Source organism: Corythoichthys intestinalis, chromosome 18 (genome assembly GCF_030265065.1).
Source record: "Corythoichthys intestinalis isolate RoL2023-P3 chromosome 18, ASM3026506v1, whole genome shotgun sequence".
NCBI lineage: Eukaryota > Metazoa > Chordata > Actinopteri > Syngnathiformes > Syngnathidae > Corythoichthys > Corythoichthys intestinalis.
The window spans coordinates 30,417,921-30,436,554 of record NC_080412.1 but is presented as its reverse complement, the minus strand read 5'-3'; the positions used below and the strand labels follow the sequence as shown (position 1 = coordinate 30,436,554).

Here is an 18,634-nt window from a genome sequence, read left to right as displayed (position 1 = left end):
GTGGATACACTGCCCTCTAATCTGCCTCATTTCATGTGACTGAATCCAGCTGCTCCTTGTTAAGACCAACATAAGCTAATTTTTTTTTTTTTTTTTTAGCTTATGTTTTTTTATGCTTCTTAAAGTAGTTTATGGGTATATTTAGCCTTTTTGGGGGCGGAATATGTGTCTGAGCTATTTCTTAAGAGCGTTGTAAAAAAAAAAAAAAAAAAAAAAAAAAAAAACATTTGCGTTTTATAGCATTTAAGATAGCGGCCTTTTACTATGTAAGTTAGCTAAATGTTCATTTGTTGTACATAGATCAGGGCCGGCCGAGGCCCTTTGGAGGCCCTAAGCAAAATAATGCCAAGGGGCCCATATTTTTCGTCACAGTGTACTGTGAAACCCATACATGCAATCCAACCCATACGTCCATATTTTGTATATTAATCAGATTTTTCGTTTCTCTGCTCCAGAAGGATAAATTCTCTTCGACATATTCGTGCATCTATTTTCCAATCAAGTTTGAGCACCAATCATTGCAAAGCAGGTTCAACGTCACTCCCCAGGTTGCCAGATTGTAATGACAAGAAAATGGATGTTTGCACTGATAAACGGTAATGCGCGACACATTATTCACGATGCTCTATTAACAACGTATAAAATGAGGTTGCCAGATTGGGGGCTCTTAGTGGTCCCTAAGCAGCTGCATAGTTTGCGTATAGGCTGGGCCGGCCTTAACATAGATCCTCATTTTTTTGTTTTTTATATACCGTTTGAGGTATTTTAAATTTTTTCTGTTCCTTATCCGATTACTCGATTATTCGAACTAGTTCATTGATTAATCGACTACTAAAATAATCGATAGCTGCAGCCCTAGAATCAAGATTAACCTTGTGTATCGTCATATCAATCTGGTCACAATCGTAGATTCTGTGGGCATTTTCTTTCCCGTATGATTAGCCAATCAAACTGTTATTGTGAGACTGATAACAGAGGCAGGAAAGTTGAACTGATACAAATTTATACTTAAACTTACAAATGAAAGAGGAATCTTCTGAGCTAGCATACAGTACAGACAGTACAGACAAAAGATAAGCACTCCTAATACCGGAGTTATTCAAAAGACAGCCCAACAAAAAGCAAATCTGAAACTTCACTTTACCTTTTCAAGGTAAAGTACTTAATGGAATGTTGCAGTGTAGTGAAAATCCATTCACACAATTTATTTGGCTACTGAAGGTAGTGTTCTATGACCTTAAAACTTTTTAATCAGCCAATCGCATTACTGTAATGCTTTGTTTAGCCGCACATTGTATGAGATTATAAAGCACTGCTGGCTTCTTGCCATTCATTCAGTTTGTAGTCATATGGCCGCTAAGGGGCTGTGGCCATTGGCAACTGCGGGTCCCGGCTGGTACAAATCCACGTGCAGTCCATAAAAGAGCTAAAGTGGGCAGCTGCCTGGCTGTTTGGCACTCGGAAGCGGCCAATAACATTTTGTAAAAAGCTCATTTCTCTGTGTAATCAGAACCATACTTTGTTTTTCTTCCGTCTCCGGTTGGTTGATCAATCGAAGTAGCAGCAGTGCAGGAACGAGGTCCAATAGTTTGTTTTGCCTCTAATTTGCTTCTCGTACCCTGTTGTTCAGCCCTTATTTTGGCACAATGATCCTTTTCAGCTTGACACATTACTGGAACACCATCAGTACAATTTTTTGTCTTTCAGGAGGGCCTTTGAAAACAATGTCACACTGAATAATCGAGTGAGACAAAACGGCAATTAAATCTGATTAGCACAGCCAGAAGTATTTTTAGAGCTTCCGGCGATAACACTCCCGAAATAGTCCGCCAAGTCTTCGTTGCCGTGTCTTTGTTCCTCTAGTGACGGATTGCTTTTGTGAATCTTGGTTCATGTTCCCACCTACACTGATTTTGTAAAAATGTCTGCCAGGAAAAGATATTTTTGGCTCACATTTTTTTGGTTGTTTTGGCAGTCCATTACTCACCTGAATCTTTGTTGTCTCTGTGTGTAACTTTTCAACAAGTTAAAGAGATTGACTAAAAGTGGTGACTGTAAACAAAGAGAAAAATCTCAGACATCATTTTTGTATTAAACTTCTTGGATAAAACTGTACTGTTGTTGAACTTCAGTTAGCTAAAGCGACGCAGTGTTGATGTATCAGAGTAAGCTTCGGTGCTAAATGCGTGCATCTGAAAATTCTGAAGGTTGGATTGCATCGTAGTCTATGACCTGATCTATGCTAATACAGTTGTAAAAATCTGTTTGTATGTTGTAGGGGTGTAACGGTACACAAAAATCTCGGTTCGGTACGTACCTCGGTTTTGAGGTCACGGTTCGGTTAATTTTCGGTACAGTAAGAAAAGAAAATGCAAAATATACTGTAAATGTGCTAGTTGTTTATTACACACCTTTGTGCTTTCAACAATAGGAAAATTAGCCTATACAAAGCTAGAATTCTGCGCAACAAGTAGCCGGTATTTAAAGATAATCCAACAACAATTTGCCTTTCAGACCCCGCGTATTGGTCAGCTTTCTTTCTGAAAGAAAGAAGAAAAAAGAAGTCCTGTGCTAAAGAGAAAAGCAATCCCAATGACAAAGATTTTACCATGTATTTTACAAATGAAATGCCTCAATGAATCTTTTTTTTTTTTCTCATGAACGGCTTTCAAAAGCTTTATTGGTGGATTTTCTCAAGTTAAAGCGCCACACAGAAATTAATAAATTTAATTTTGTAAGCAGGATCTGTGTATTATTCTTATTATTTAGTTACAGGTGTTTTAGCTCATTTCCACTTATTTTTTTAAAATGGGCTATTATTCATTTTCTTATGTGTTTATATTTTACAAATGTGATGTAGTATTCATTTATATTGTATATTTTATGTTGTATAACTTTAGTTCCTATATGAATATTAGTTCCTACTTGTTTTGTTGTGGTAGGAGGGTTTTGTATTGAACACTGGGCCGTCTTGGTTATTATTATAGAAGAAAAGACAGCAGTAAATCAACAAAGACAAGTCAACTCTGCCCCGATCTACCACTCAAGAGAGCTGATGGACTCAAAAAGTGGGTTACGATTGCATATTAGTTTGAAAATCGACCGGATCCAACGTATTTTTACACGAGTGACTTCCGGTCAGCCCGATCCTTGCTACCGGTAGTAGTACTGACGCAGGAGGGTCACGTCTCGCGTCAAATAATAAACTCTGCCGTTCTTTTCGCGTGCGTCGTGTTGAGGCGCTTGTGGGACGCGTCTAACATGCGGCCGCACTGCGACTGGTGTGCATTGGCTGATTTACTTTAACGCCCGCGTTTCACTGCGTTCTCGCGGCGGCCACGTTGTCGCGCCGTTGACGTTTCTGGGTTATACTGTCCTACCGTGTTGGTCCTCATTAAAGTAGAGAAGACGGCGTAAATATAATTTGCACAAAGAAACTGTAACCCGATTGACTCACAGCCTCGAAAAGTAAGGGTTACATTATGTCAGAAACTCGTTCGGTACGCTTTCGTTCCGAACCGAGCACCACTACTGAAACGGTTCAATACAAATACATGTACCGTTACACCCTTAGTATGTAGGCATTAATATAAGATCTGACAGACCAGCTACTATGACCATTCTGTATAAAAGAGTCCATTATGCGCAGTTCTTAACCTCGTATATAGGTACCTGTCAGGGAAGTTGAAGTTTGAACTCCAAGAAAAGTATCAATCAATAGCTCAGATGAGAGAAAGAATCAAACCCAGCCAAGGATTGCCTGCTTCATAGACGTTATAAACAAGATATATATCAAGGGTACAAATGGTGTGATCCAGTCAAGTGCTGTGATCACGCAGAAGTACAGTGAGACAAAGTGAGCCAAGTTCCTTTATACTATTGAAAGGGCATTACCTAAGGATGCTTACTGTGAAACAGAAGTGAAACTTATTACAGCCCAAGCTGGGGATTTTCCACAGAAAAACATCCTGAGTTATGACCTTGGAAACTAGCTCTGGCTGGTCCAAGAGGGAGTCATATCTTGATAAGGCAGTCAACAGGCGCCATTGTAGAAGTTCAAAGGAATTTGTATTTGTATTTTTTTATTCATTGTCATCATCATCGGTATCATTGACAGTTGCAAAATGTGATATGATTACCCCGAAGAAAGAAAGAACCAAAGAAAGACAAGGGCTGACGGGAGAAGCATATGCACAATCAAACATGGAAGAGTTGCATACATGACATTACATGAGCTTTTTTTTTTTTTTTTTTTTTTTTCTACATGAGCTTTTTTTTTTTTTTTTTCCTTCCCAAAAGTTATTGATTTGCCATAGCACTTTGGCAATGTTGTCGATTAGTGTGAGTTCATCGATTAGGGTGAATGTCAGATTTGTGTAAGGAGGACTAGCCGAGGGAGTCATGGAGGCCCATCTCCGCCACAATCCACTCAGGTGGGTTAGTCTTCATCCGCCCTGGCCTGGTTCCCGCGAACAAGCCTTTCTTGGTCCCGGATCTCCGTAATAATTTTCGTCACCATTTGAGCGACGGCATTACTTGACGCTGCTTGTTCCATCTTCACCTGGGACAAATCATCACAGGCCTTGCTGACAGTGTTGCCGATGTTACGACCAATCTCCATTGCTTCTTTGTGTTGCTGCATCACTCTCACCGAGAAACGGAGTATATGAAGCACACATATTTGGAACGCATGAACATGAATACAGTCTCACATGCAAACATACAGTTTCACAGCTGTTAATAATTGTGTTTTATAAGCATGAATAAAATATTCCTTCACAGTACCGTAATCAACTGAGGACCCAGTGGTTCTTTGTCAAATAATGTGAATTTTCATTGCTTGCTTTGCTCTCCCAATTGGTGATTTCCCTCCTGTCCTTTATCACACACATAAAAATAAAAAAAAATCTCCCGTCCAATCAGATCGGAAATAAGCAAGCTAGTCCACAATCGGGGACCCCTGTCTTGTGCTATTTGTTTCAGTTAGAAGCTAAAGTGCCTGCTTGTCAAAAGTCATTTGACGACTAGGATGCTAAATGGTGTTTTACCTGCAGTTATTAGTTTCGGCCCATTGCAGCGATGTGCCAAGTGCCTCCGCTGCAGCACAGTCGAGCTATTAGAATCATAATCAATCGCTATCCAACGGCATCGACAGGAATGAAGAGATACAATGGCGATATGTTGGCCTTATCAAATCAATAGCAGACTGACGTCGAAAAGATGTTGAATCAACATTCCACTGTCGACCTTATATGGTTGAATCAACATTGACACGTTGATTTGTGATCACTTTTGCACCCTTAATGTTGTTCCAACGTTGAAAACTTTAAACGTTATTTCAGTTATTATTAATATTGAAACAACGTGAATCAATGTTATGTTTTCCTCCATTTTCAACCATGACACGATTAATGCTTTCAAATATGCCTATATTTAGCGGTCCTGCTTTATTTACAGACAGAAGAAACAGCTGACTAATAAAATACCATACGTATATAATAAAAAAATATATACTGCATATAATATATATATATATCTTACGGCTGTCAAAATTATCACGTTAACGAGCGGTAATTATTTTTTAAAATTTATCCCGTTAAAATATTTGATGCAATTAACGCACAAATGCCCGCTCAAACAGATTAAAGTGACAGTACAGTGAAAGGTGTACTTGTTGTGTTTTTCGGAGTTTTGCCGCCCTCTGCTGGCGCTTGGGTGCGACTGATTTTATAGGCTTCAGCACCCATGAGCATTGTGTAAGTAATTATTGACATCAACAATGGCGGGCTACTAGTTTATTTTTTGATTGAAAATTTTACAAATTTTATTAAAACGAAAACATGAGGAGGGGTTTTAATATAAAATTTCTATAACTTGTACTAAAATGTATCTTTCAAGTCTTTCAAGTCCAAGTCTTTCTACTACAAGTCTTTCTATCCATGGATCGCTTTAACAGAATGTTAATAATGTTAATGCCATCTTGTTGATTTATTGTTATAATAAACTAGTACTTATGTACCGTATGTTGAATGTATATATCCATCTTGTGTCTTATCTTTCCATTCCAACAAAAATTTACAGAAAAATATGGCATATTTCATAGATGGTTTGAACTGCGATTAATTGCGATTAATTACGATTAATTTTTATGCTGTAATTAACTCGATAAAAAATTTAATCGTTTGACACCCCTAATATATATATATATATATATATATATATATATATATATATATATATATATATATATATATAATTCAATGCCGTTCCAACCATATTTCCAAGATCTACTATTTCTACTATTGGTTCATCAACTATAACACAATGTTCACCCAACCATTGCCTGACATACCATAGAACAACGTTGTTTCATGTCAATGTCAGGTGTCATTGATATTTGCGATATTGAATCAACATTGTTTATTGTCCAAAATTTCAATGTCGACCACATTGATGATTTTTTTAGAAAATCAACGTTTAATCAACGTCGGTCTGCTATCTAAGGTGATTGCTACCTACATTTTGATATAATTCATGATATCACAGAATAACGTCCTGCATTCATAAGACTGTTTTTTTCACCTCATAAAAATCTAAATTAATTCAGATTTCAAAATTTGTCATTTGTTGACCTCCGGTGAGCTTGACCCTCTTCTCCCTTCCTCCCCCGGCAGATGACCCAAGAACAGTGCAGTCATAGGAACAATGTACAGAGTTCAGAGCAAGCACAAGTATACAAAGTGGGAATCTACGGATGGAGGAAACGCTGCCTTTACTTCTTTGTCCTGCTGCTGATGATCCTCATCCTTGTCAACCTGGCACTTACCATCTGGATCCTCAAAGTCATGAACTTCACTATCGTAAGTCCTGTTTGGTTCCTTCGCTCGCAAAAAGCACATCTTTGGCTTGTGGTTGGTCACTCAAGGGGAAGAAATTCCGGAAAACTGCGATGTCTTTGTTCCTGCTAATGCCTTCAGAGTGTTTTTTCTTTCTTGCTAACGTCTTAGCTAAATGAAAAATTCAAATCAAAGGAGTATGTTTTGAATGAAAAATGTATTCCTGCTCAACTACCTTTCAGGAGCATTATCATTTGCTTTATCAATAAGCGTAAGTGGGGAAAATCACACTGCAAAACGCAAACCACAAACACTCCTTATAGGGAATGGGACGTACTACGTCATTGTTTGGACGCGCCTCCATGCTGGTAATATGATTCACTTCCGGTCCGGCAGACTCAACGGGGATTGTAACGTGTGGTAGTGCTAAGCTAATTCCTTCGGTGTATTAGAAAGAAATTATGGGTGTGTATTGTTGCGTTACCGGGTGCAACAGCTTCTCCTACGACTCAAAAAAGGGCGAGGAAAACTGGACTCACTTTTCACCGTTTTCCTGCATGGAGGACCAAATATCAGATCACGAAGGCACGACGGATAGCTGGGGCGCAGCGGTTCGTCGGAAAAGCATTTCTCTCGATTATATTTCTGCTGGAATGAGAGTGTGTTCCCGTCATCTCTACTCTTGTAAGTTGAACGATTTAACCGTTTTGGTTTCAATACGTTTTTGTTTTTTTTTACCATTGTGTAAATCTGCCTCGGTAGCAATGCTAACCTACTCCTCCTCCTCACCTACCTGTTATGTTCCTAGGAAAACCTGCATATGAAATGCTGACAACACATCCCGATTGGTCACCATATCTCTTCTTGGGTTATTCTGAGGTCAAGCGCACCACATCGGAGCGTTATGAGAGGTTGGAAAGGCGAAAAGTGCACGCTGAAACTTCAGTTTGCTCTGCTCTTACAAACACGAGCCCAAGTGTTGTTGTGAAGTCAATAAACTATGAATACCAAAACATGACTCGAACAACTTCTTGACAAACTGTAACTGCTTGTTGTTTACTTCAGGTCTTCATAATAAACAGGTGTAATAATTACAAAGTTAGGTGACTTAATTTTGTTATTCTATTTGGAATATGCATTGACAATTTTTGGACAGTGTTGTAGACAAGAACTGAGACTGATAAATTGCAATAGATTTATTTCAAGTAATGCAATTTCTCCAATACGATATTTGAATTGACAGTTTAAAATCTTTAAATTAGTGCAAACAAAGCCCACCCTCTGACCGTTGCAGCAAATATTATATAATAAATTATAAGTAATACACAAATACAAGATCACTAAACGTGTCTTTGTCAAAGCAGTTTAAAACACTATTTACTGGCCTTGGGTAAATTGCCAGACAGGATAAATATGTGCTTTAAAGTTCTTGCATTTCCATTTTAAGTATTGCAAGTACTAGTCTCCAGCACAGTATTTGAACTGACAGTTTAAAACCATTTTAGTACAAAATGGCCCACACTCTGGCAGGGGGCAGCAAATATTATAATACATAATATAATACATTATAAAAAGTTATATACTATATAAATACAAGATCACAACAAAACCTGTATTTTTCAAAGCAGTTAAAAAACATCCAGTGGCCTTAGGTAAATAAAGGTGTATAAATATGTACTTTACAGTTCTTGCATTTCTATTTTAGGTATTGCAACTTTTCCAACACTATTTGAATTGACAGTCTAAAGTCTACATTAGTGCAAATAAGAATATTATAAATTTAAAAAAAATAATAGAATATATAAATTCAACATTACAATGAAACATGTCTTTGTCAAAGTGGTAAAAAAAAAAAAAAAAACACGTCACTCGCCATAGTTAAATAGCCAGTCAGAATAAATATGTGCATTAAAGTTCTTGCATTTTCACAAGTTAAAAGCCTGCAGTTCATCGACAAGAAGGGCAGACCCAGATGGCGTCTGCTGCAGGGGCTTGTTTGAGTCCGACACAGGACAAATGGAACCACTCCATTGAACAAATTTTCTTTGTCAAATGATCCAAGAAGAGAGATGGTGACCAATCGGGATGTGTTGTCAGCAGGTTTACCTCGGAACACAACAGGTAGGTGAGTCGTAGTAGGCGAGCATTGCTACCGAGGCAGATTTACACAACGGTGTAAAAAAAACAAAAAAAAAACGTATTGAAACCAAAAGTGGATAAATCGTTCAACTTACAAGAGTAGAGATGACAGGAACACACTCTCATTCCAGCAGAAATATGATCATAAGAAATGCTTTTCCGACGAACTGCTGCAATCCAGCCATTCGTCGTACCTTCGTGATCTGATATTTGGTCCTCCATGCAGGAAAACGGTGAAAAGTGAGTCCATTTTTCCTAACCCCTTTTTTTGTCGTAGGAGACGCTGTTGCACCCGGTAACGCAACAATAAGCTCCCATATTTTCTTTCTAAAACACCGAAAGAGTTAGCTTAGCACGACCACATGTTACAATCCGCGTTGAGTCTGCCGAACCGGAAGTGAATCCTATTACCAGCATGGAGGCGCGTCCAAACAAAGACGTAGTACGTCCCATTCCCTACTGTCACTAAGAAATACAATGACCAATCTTTGGCTCGTCATTTGTCACCCGGGGGAAGACAACACTGGAAAACCGTGACGTCCTTGTCGCCTTTAATGCGTTTGGAATGTTTTGCCTTCTTTCCGACACGCAGGCCGACATATTAAATCGTGGTAGCGCCTCGTACGTGCCACGAGAAAGTACTGGCTGATTTATGTAGATCTCATATTAATGCCCCGCTGTGAATTGAACCCCATGTTTTATTCATAACTGTCGCCATGTGTGATGGTATGTTCCGTATGTGTATGTGTGTGGGGTGGGCACTTTATACTATGTGACTCATCACAAGCACTGTGGATTACAGAGTGCTGAGACAGATGGGTTGACACAGTGAGAGTGAGCGAGGGCGATACCATGAAAGCCAGAGGCGGAAAACAAGAGTAGAATCTTAACTCACATGAAAAAGCTTCACAGATTCACAGTGTGTACAATCGAGTCCATTAAAATCGATATGATTTTTGGGGGATATTTGCTTGTGAATATTCTTATTCACCAATTCTCTAGCAATGACTAAATCACAAGGTCTCGATTGACGATCATTTCTTTGATACTGAGGGAAAAAAAGTTAGTCCAAAACTGAATGTGATTATCTTCTTGGGGGGGAAAAAAGCATACTGAGAAAGATACATTCAGATACTGCAAAATGGTAATATTACTAGAAGAAAAATACACACTTAAAAAAGCAAACATTTATTGTGTGAGAGTACTAGAAAACTACTAAAAAGTGTTTTGACGAAAAGAAAATCCACCCTGACAAAAACTATTGACTTTTTGATAGTAATTATTAGGGTTGTTCCAATCATGTTTTTTTGCTCCCGATCCGATCCCGATCGTTTTAGTTTGAGTATCTGCCGATCCCGATATTTCCCGATCCGATTGCTTCTTTTTTTTGCTCCCGATTCAATTCCAATCATTCCCGATAATTTTTCCCGATCATATACATTTTGGCAATGCATTAAGAAAAAAATGAATACAACTCGGACGAATATATACATTCAACATACAGTACATAAGTACTGTATTTGTTTATTATGACAATAAATCCTCAAGATGGCATTTACATTATTAACATTCTTTCTGTGAGAGGGATCCACGGATAGAAAGACTTGTAATTCTTAAAGGATAAATGTGACTTTGTATATTGTGACTAAATATTGCCATCTAGTGTATTTGTTGAGCTTTCAGTAAATGATACTGTAGCCATCTGTTCTGCCCAAATGCATGATGGGAAGTGCACCCATGACTGTGCGTAGTGGTACCAATTGATATATCTTCTCTGCGTTGGGAAATAACATAGGGTGTTAATAAAAAGATCACTTACTACCTTTCTTCCCCACATTGCTTCCCACGATGTTTCTAATCGTAGGGAGAGGGATTGTAAGGCTTTAGCCAATTAAAAAAAGGCTCCAAAGGCTGCTAAAATTCACTCTACTCATTTTACGCTGCCGCGTCATTACAGATTGAACGCAACAATGCGTGAGTGGGCCGTGCAGCGCATGCATTAATTGTGTTAAATATTTTAACGTGATAATTTAAAAAAAAAAATTAATTACCGCTGTTAACGGGATAAATTTGATGACCCTACCTTAAGCCTCAACTAAAGACTCTGGATGAGTGTAACATATTATGTCTGTAACGTTAAATACAATTAGAAAACGATTTATTTAAAAAATATATATATATTAAAAAAAGGCATGTCCGATATTTTTTTGCCGATTCCGATACTTTGAAAATGACGTGATCGGACCCGATCGATCGGCTTCATCTCTAGTAATTATGCCTTTTCTATGTATGTGTGTGGGAAGCGGTTTGTCTAAATCTAACGGTTTAGTTGCTAATGAAATTTTTTTCTGAAAATATAGTGCATATATGTATACAGTATAATAAGCCCCTTTCACATACACCAAAACACAGTTAAAATCCCAAGATTTAAACAGGCAGACCTTGTATGTGGAAGCAATTTCCCGAGTCGATTGACATGACCCATTTCACGGGTCACGTCTTAGTATAATGTCCGGGAAAGCCCCAGGACGAGCCGTATGTGAAAGCAAGCGTTAAATTCCCGGGTCACAGGACGATGGCTGATGACGTAAATCTCATGGCGGACTGATCGTCACTTCCTCTTTCTTCGCAGTAAGACGAAAAACGGTAAACAAACATAGCAATTATCAACATAGCAAGCTGTGAATACAGTGGGGCAAATAAGTATTTAGTCAACCACCAATTGTGCAAGTTCTCCTACTTGAAAAGATTAGAGAGGCCTGTAATTGTCAACATGGGTAAACCTCAACCATGAGAGACCGAATCTGGAAAAAAAAAAAAAAAAAAAACTGGAAATCACATTGATTTTTTAAAATTTATTTCCAAATTAGAGTGGAAAAAAAGTATTTTGTCATGTACAAACAAGCAAGATTTCTGGCTGTCAAAGAGTTGTAACGAGGCTCCACTCGTTACCTGTATTAATGGCACCTGTTTTAACTCATTATCGGTATAAAAGACACCTGTGCAGAACCTCAGTCAGTCACACTCTAAACTCCACTATGGCCAAGACCAAAGAGCTGTCGAAGGACACCAGAGACAAAATTGTAGACCTGCACCAGGCTGGGAAGACTGAATCTGCAATAGGTAAAACGCTTGGTGTGTAGAAATCAACTGTGGGAGCAATTATTAGAAAATGGAAGACATAAAAGTTCACTGAAAATCTCCCTCGATCTGGGGCTCCACGCAAGATCTCACCCCGTGGTGTCAAAATGATAACAAGAACGATGAGCAAAAATCCAAGAACCACACGGGGGGGGGGGAGGGGGGCTTGTGAATGACCTACAGAGAGCTGGGACCACAGTAACAAAGCCTACCATCAGTAACACAATGCGCCACCAAGGACTCAACTCCTGCATCTCCAGACGTGTCCCCCTGCTAAAGAAAGTGCACATCCAGGCCCGTCTGCAGTTTGCTAGAGAGCATTTTGATGATCCAGAAGAACACTGGGAGAATGTGTTATGGTCAGATGAAACCAAAATAGAACTTTTTGGTAGAAACACAGGTTCTCGTGCTTGGAGGAGAAAGAATACTGAATTGCATGACAGCCCCAAAACATCACTGCTCTAGAGGAGATCTGCATGGAGGAATTGGCAAAAAAAACCCAGCAACAGCGTGTGAAAAGCTTGAGAAGAGTTACAGAAAACGTTTGACCTCCGTTATTGCCAACAAAGGGTACATAACAATGTATTGAGATGAACTTTTGGTATTGACCAAATACTTTTTTTCCATCATGATTTGCAAATAAATTCTTTAAAAATCAAACAATGTGATTTTCTGTTTTTTTTTCCACATTCTGTCTCTCATGGTTGAGGTTTACCCATGTTGACAATTACAGGCCTCTCTAATATTTTCAAGTGGGAGAACTTGCACAATTAGTGGTTGACTAAATACTTATTTGCCCCACTGTAGCTAAATTAAACTGAAAACATAACAGAATTAAATTGGTACTTGATCGTAGCGCGGAGGAAGAGAGTTCATCGTCAATCTTTGGAAATGTGTGGTTTATTTTGTTGCCAATGTTAGGGTCCGCAGCTGCAGAAACAAGGTTGTACCACAAACCAGAAAACAAAGGACGGTTGCGTTCAAGGGTTTATTAAACACAAAGAAAAAATACACACAATCGCGGAAAAGGGGGAAATAACACGATGGGTCCGTGACAGTAGATAGGTGGGGATCAATAATACTAACCTAAGCAGTAGGCAAAAAGCGGATGGGACAACAAAACAAATACACTCAAATACCAGCACAACGTAGGGGATTTCAAAACAAGGGCGGCAGAGGTGTCGAATGGCGCCCAGCAAGTTAATATCTCGGCACTCTTCTCTTGGATTGCCAGGGTTTAAATACAGTCTTGATGAGCTCGAATTTGGTGCAGTTACGATGTCGGGAACGTTCCCACAAACAGCTCTGTAAAAAAGCACGATTTGACCAACATTGTGACAGCCGATGCCAACCAAAAATGACGTAATTTCAGGGTTATAAAATCGTGCCAGCAGCCCTCCACGCACAGAGAGCGCCAGTGGGCAACACGGGAGAAGTCTGTGAAAGTATCCAACCCGCATCATTCCTGGGATATCTCTACATGCGTGAAAGCTATGACCCAAGTAAATCCCGCGTCACCTTACACAGGAATTTAACGGGATATGTTTGTGAAAGGGGCTATAATAGATATATTGTAACAGGAGCGCTGCTATGATGTCATCACGATAGGTGAGGACCAAACAGATGGCATGCGCACCCATGAGGCCAAATTAAGAATCTTTTTGCATATTTTGCTTCTAGTTCAATGCGATGTAACAGTCAGACCAATGAGAGCTGACAGTAGGGTGGTCGTCTCGTTTTTGTGTTTAGATTTTTGCCTTGCTGAACTTAGAAAGACACGGGCCCGACACAGATGTTGGCTTCTGGCATCTCCACAGCAATGCTAATTCATTTGAATTGGAAACACTGGGCCAAGGCCCAAAGGTTTATTTGCTCTTTCAACCCCATGTCTTTCCTGTAATACACTCTTGTCAAATACAGCGATCCCTCGCTAATTTGCGGCTCAACTTTCGCAACCTTCAGAACATCGCGTGTTTTTTAATCTTGTCATTAGTATTCTGTTATAAGAATAAAAAACGTATTTTATGTGTGTTATTTATATTATGATTACATGTTTCAAACTAGCCTTTAATGTTATAATGATAACATGCATTTATAGGGTTTTATTTACACTCACTGATATTATACATACCGTTCACATAGAATATATACAGTATGTTAAAAATTGTGGGGATGTCACTACTTCGCGGTTTTTCACTTTACATGGTCGGTTCTGGTCACCATTAACAGCAATAAGTGAGGGATCAATGTATTTTATTTGCTGTGAAATATCTTTATTCAGGAATCACACAGGGTGTCCATAGCACGCAAACCAACAGAAAAATGACATAAGAAAACACAGGAAGAAACAGAAACTAGAAAAGAAAGAACATTAAAAAGTAAACAACAAATAGGCTTTTACGCCAATGGCCCCACATGCTTGACCTACAGTACATCTACAGTGGTCTGAAAAAGTATCTGAATCTTTAATTTATCACATTTCTGCATAAAATCACCATCAAATTTGATCTGATCATCTTCAAAATCACAGATTTAAAAACAGTGTTTGCTTCAACTAAAATCACCCAAACATTTATAGGTTTTCATATTTTAATGAGGATTGCATGCAAACAATGACAGAGGGGGGGGGGGGTTAAGTAAGTGAACCCTCTGCCTAGGGAGACTTAAAGAGCAATTTAAACCAATTTTGACCTAACAATTAAGTCAGGCGTGTGCCAAATCACTGATGAGTGGTTTAAAGCTGCCCTGCCCACTATAAAACACACACCTGGTAAGAATTGATGAGAAGCATTGTCTGATGTGCATCATGGCTCAGTCCAAAGAGCTGTCTGAAGACCTGTGATCAAGGGTTGTTGATTTGTGGAAAGGATACAAAACCATCTCTAAAAGTCTGGATGTTCATCAATCGACAGTCAGAGAAGTTGTCTACAAATGGAGAGAGTCAGAAGAACAAAATATACGTTCTGGAGTGGCCAAGCCAAAGTCCAGACTTGAACCCCATTGAGATGCTGTGGCATGACCTAAAGACAGCGATTCATGCCAGACATCCCAGCAATCTGACTGAACTACAGCAGTTTTGTAGAGAAGAACGGGTCAAGATTAGTCCTGATCCTGTGCCAGACTGATCTGCGGCTACAAGAAGCATCTGGTTGAAGTGATTGCTGCCAAAGGGGGGTTGGGGGGGGGGGGGGGGGCACAAAATGTTTAAATTGATGGTTCGCTTACTTATTTTTCCCCGTTCTGTCATTGTTTGCATACTGTCCTCATTAAAATATGACAACCTATAAATGTTTGGGTGGTTTCAGTTAAAGCAGAATCTTGTTTTGTTTTTTTTTCATCTGCGTGATTTTGACAAAGATCAGATGACATTTGATGGTGATTTTATGCAGAAATGTGAGAAATTCCAAAAGGTTCAGATACTTTTTCATACTACTGTATAGCTATTTGTAGGGTTTGTTATTTTCATTAAAATATTATTTTCAGACTCATTTAATCGACAAATGAACTTATACATCAGATTTCTTAATAGCGCTTTAAAGGTGGGTAACCCAGACCCCAGAACTGACAAATAATTGGGTGGGGCTGTACCATACCCAGGGGTGAAAGTGGGTGGGAACGGTCAGGATCACAGTTCCGGTATAAGATTCAGGGCTGGAACGCAGTTCCGGTATACGATGCTTTGATTTCGAAAATATGACGGCAACTGTCAAAACCCTATGTAAAAAAAATATATATACAGTGCCTTGCAAAAGTATTCGGCCCCCTTGAATCTTGCAACCTTTCGCCACATTTCAGGCTTCAAACATAAATATATGAAATTTAATTTTTTTGTCAAGAATCAACAACAAGTGGGACACAATCGTGAAGTGGAACAACATTTATTGGATAATTTAAACTTTTTTAACAAATAAAAAACTGAAAAGTGGGGCGTGCAATATTATTCGGCCCCTTTACTTTCAGTGCAGCAAACTCACTCCAGAAGTTCAGTGAGGATCTCTGAATGATCCAATGTTGTCCTAAATGACCGATGATGATAAATAGAATCCAAATGTGTGTAATCAAGTCTCCGTATAAATGCACCTGCTATGTGATAGTCTCAGGGTTCTGTTTAAAGTGCAGAGAGCATTATGAAAACCAAGGAACACACCAGGCAGGTCCGAGATACTGTTGTGGAGAAGTTTAAAGCCGGATTTGGATACAAAAAGATTTCCCAAGCTTTAAACATCTCAAGGAGCACTATGCAAGCCATCATATTGAAATGGAAGGAGCATCAGACCACTGCAAATCTACCAAGACCCGGCCGTCCTTCCAAACTTTCTTCTCAAACAAGGAGAAAACTGATTAGAGATGCAGCCAAGAGGCCCATGATCACTCTGGATGAACTGCAGAGATCTACAGCTGAGGTGGGAGAGTCTGTCCATAGGACAACAATCAGTCGTACACTGCACAAATCTGGCCTTTATGGAAGAGTGGCAAGAAGAAAGCCATTTCTCAAAGATATCCATAAAAAGTCTCGTTTAAAGTTTGCCACAAGCCACCTGGGAGACACACCAAACATGTGGAAAAAGGTGCTCTGGTCAGATGAAACCAAAATTGAACTTTTTGGCCACAATGCAAAACGATATGTTTGGCGTAAAAGCAACACAGCTCATCACCCTGAACACACCATCCCCACTGTCAAAAATGGTGGTGGCAGCATCATGGTTTGGGCCTGCTTTTCTTCAGCAGGGACAGGGAAGATGGTTAAAATTGACGGGAAGATGGATGCAGCCAAATACAGGAACATTCTGGAAGAAAACCTGTTGGTATCTGCACAAGACCTGAGACTGGGACGGAGATTTATCTTCCAACAGGACAATGATCCAAAACATAAAGCCAAATCTACAATGGAATGGTTCAAAAATAAACGTATCCAGGTGTTAGAATGGCCAAGTCAAAGTCCAGACCTGAATCCAATCGAGAATCTGTGGAAAGAGCTGAAGATTGCTGTTCACAAACACTCTCCATCCAACCTCACTGAGCTCGAGCTGTTTTGCAAGGAAGAATGGGCAAGAATGTCAGTCTCTCGATGTGCAAAACTGATAGAAACATACCCCAAGCGACTTGCAGCTGTAATTGGAGCAAAAGGTGGCACTACAAAGTATTAACGCAAGGGGGCCGAATAATATTGCACGCCCCACTTTTCAGTTTTTTATTTGTTAAAAAAGTTTAAATTATCCAATAAATGTTGTTCCGCTTCACGATTGTGTCCCACTTGTTGTTGATTCTTGACAAAAAATTAAAATTTTATATCTTTATGTTTGAAGCCTGAAATGTGGCGAAAGGTTGCAAGGTTCAAGGGGGCCGAATACTTTTGCCAATGGGTTTTCCCTTTGTGAGTGTATCAAATACTTGTTCTCCCCACTGTGTATATATATATATATATATATATATATATATATATATATATATATATATATGTATAAACAGCTGCCACACATGCATTTTATCTCAGAGAAGAAAACAATCTATCAACATCAGATTTACATACTCAAGTATTAACAACAAGCATAATATCATGCTTGTTTAGCGTAATCCGTTTCCACCTATATTTATTATTTATTTTAATCCACGGACGGCATGGAGGTTTCCCCAGCTGCTGCAGTTATCTGAGTACTGACATGTGATCACCAGAGATAGTTAGTTTGTGCACTTTGGACTTATATTTATTCATTTATGTTAGGCTACTTATTCATTTCCTTATGATTTCAAAAAGTCAATGTTTGCGCAATCTTCATAATACATTCCATTTCACTCTGCATAATATAAGTCATTTGCACTTATTTTTCTGAATGTATGTTACTTATATCTTTATTATTAAAAAACACAACAAAAAGTAAATGTTTTCATTATCTTCAATTTTAATATCCTCCATCCTATGTTCTTAAGTAGTTACAATTGAGATTTGGCATTTAGTATGTGAGGAAATGAAGGAAAACAAAAATTAGGAGATGGAGGTTGGGGTTATAGCTGTTTTTAACTTTTATTTTGCAAATCATTGAAAAAATACAATTTTGAATAAGAATCAGTTTTTGTGTGTTATACAAATAATTGACCAAAACAGTTTTCTTTGCATTTCAGTAGTTTTGACCCCCCCCCCCCCCCCCCCCCAAAAAAAAAAACAACAAAAAAACAAAAAAAAAACAAATAAATAACATTTCTGGCTCCTTGGCGACCCTCACGTTGGGGAGTTCCGGCTAGAAATTGTAACCACTTTCACCCCTGACCATACCTGTATTTCTTTTACCGCTTTCCTGGAGTAAAAAAAAAAAAATAATGGTTTTCTGCAAGATTAAGGTTGAATTTTATTGGATCAAAATGTCCTTAATAATGACCTCAAAAGATTTTTCCAAAACAACCTGGAAAATATGACTGTCAAAGTGTCTTTTCTGAAGAAATAAAAAGCAGCAACGTTTTTTATTTTATTTTATTTATTTTATTTTTTTGGGGTAAAAAAAATTGTAATCTTTTTGGGAAAA

The 18,634-nt window shown here is 38.7% G+C and overlaps 1 protein-coding gene across 3 annotated transcripts in view; it reads left to right on the top strand.

The window, feature by feature from the left end:
- The window catches only part of sgcd (sarcoglycan, delta (dystrophin-associated glycoprotein)), a 357,132-nt gene that overhangs the window by 206,120 nt on the left and 132,378 nt on the right, over positions 1-18,634 (top strand). For all 3 annotated transcript variants that reach the window (XM_057821021.1, XM_057821019.1, XM_057821020.1), the window contains one exon: positions 6,675-6,860. In XM_057821021.1, the coding sequence (XP_057677004.1) occupies positions 6,675-6,860 (186 nt within the window). The remainder of the gene's footprint in view (positions 1-6,674; positions 6,861-18,634) is intronic.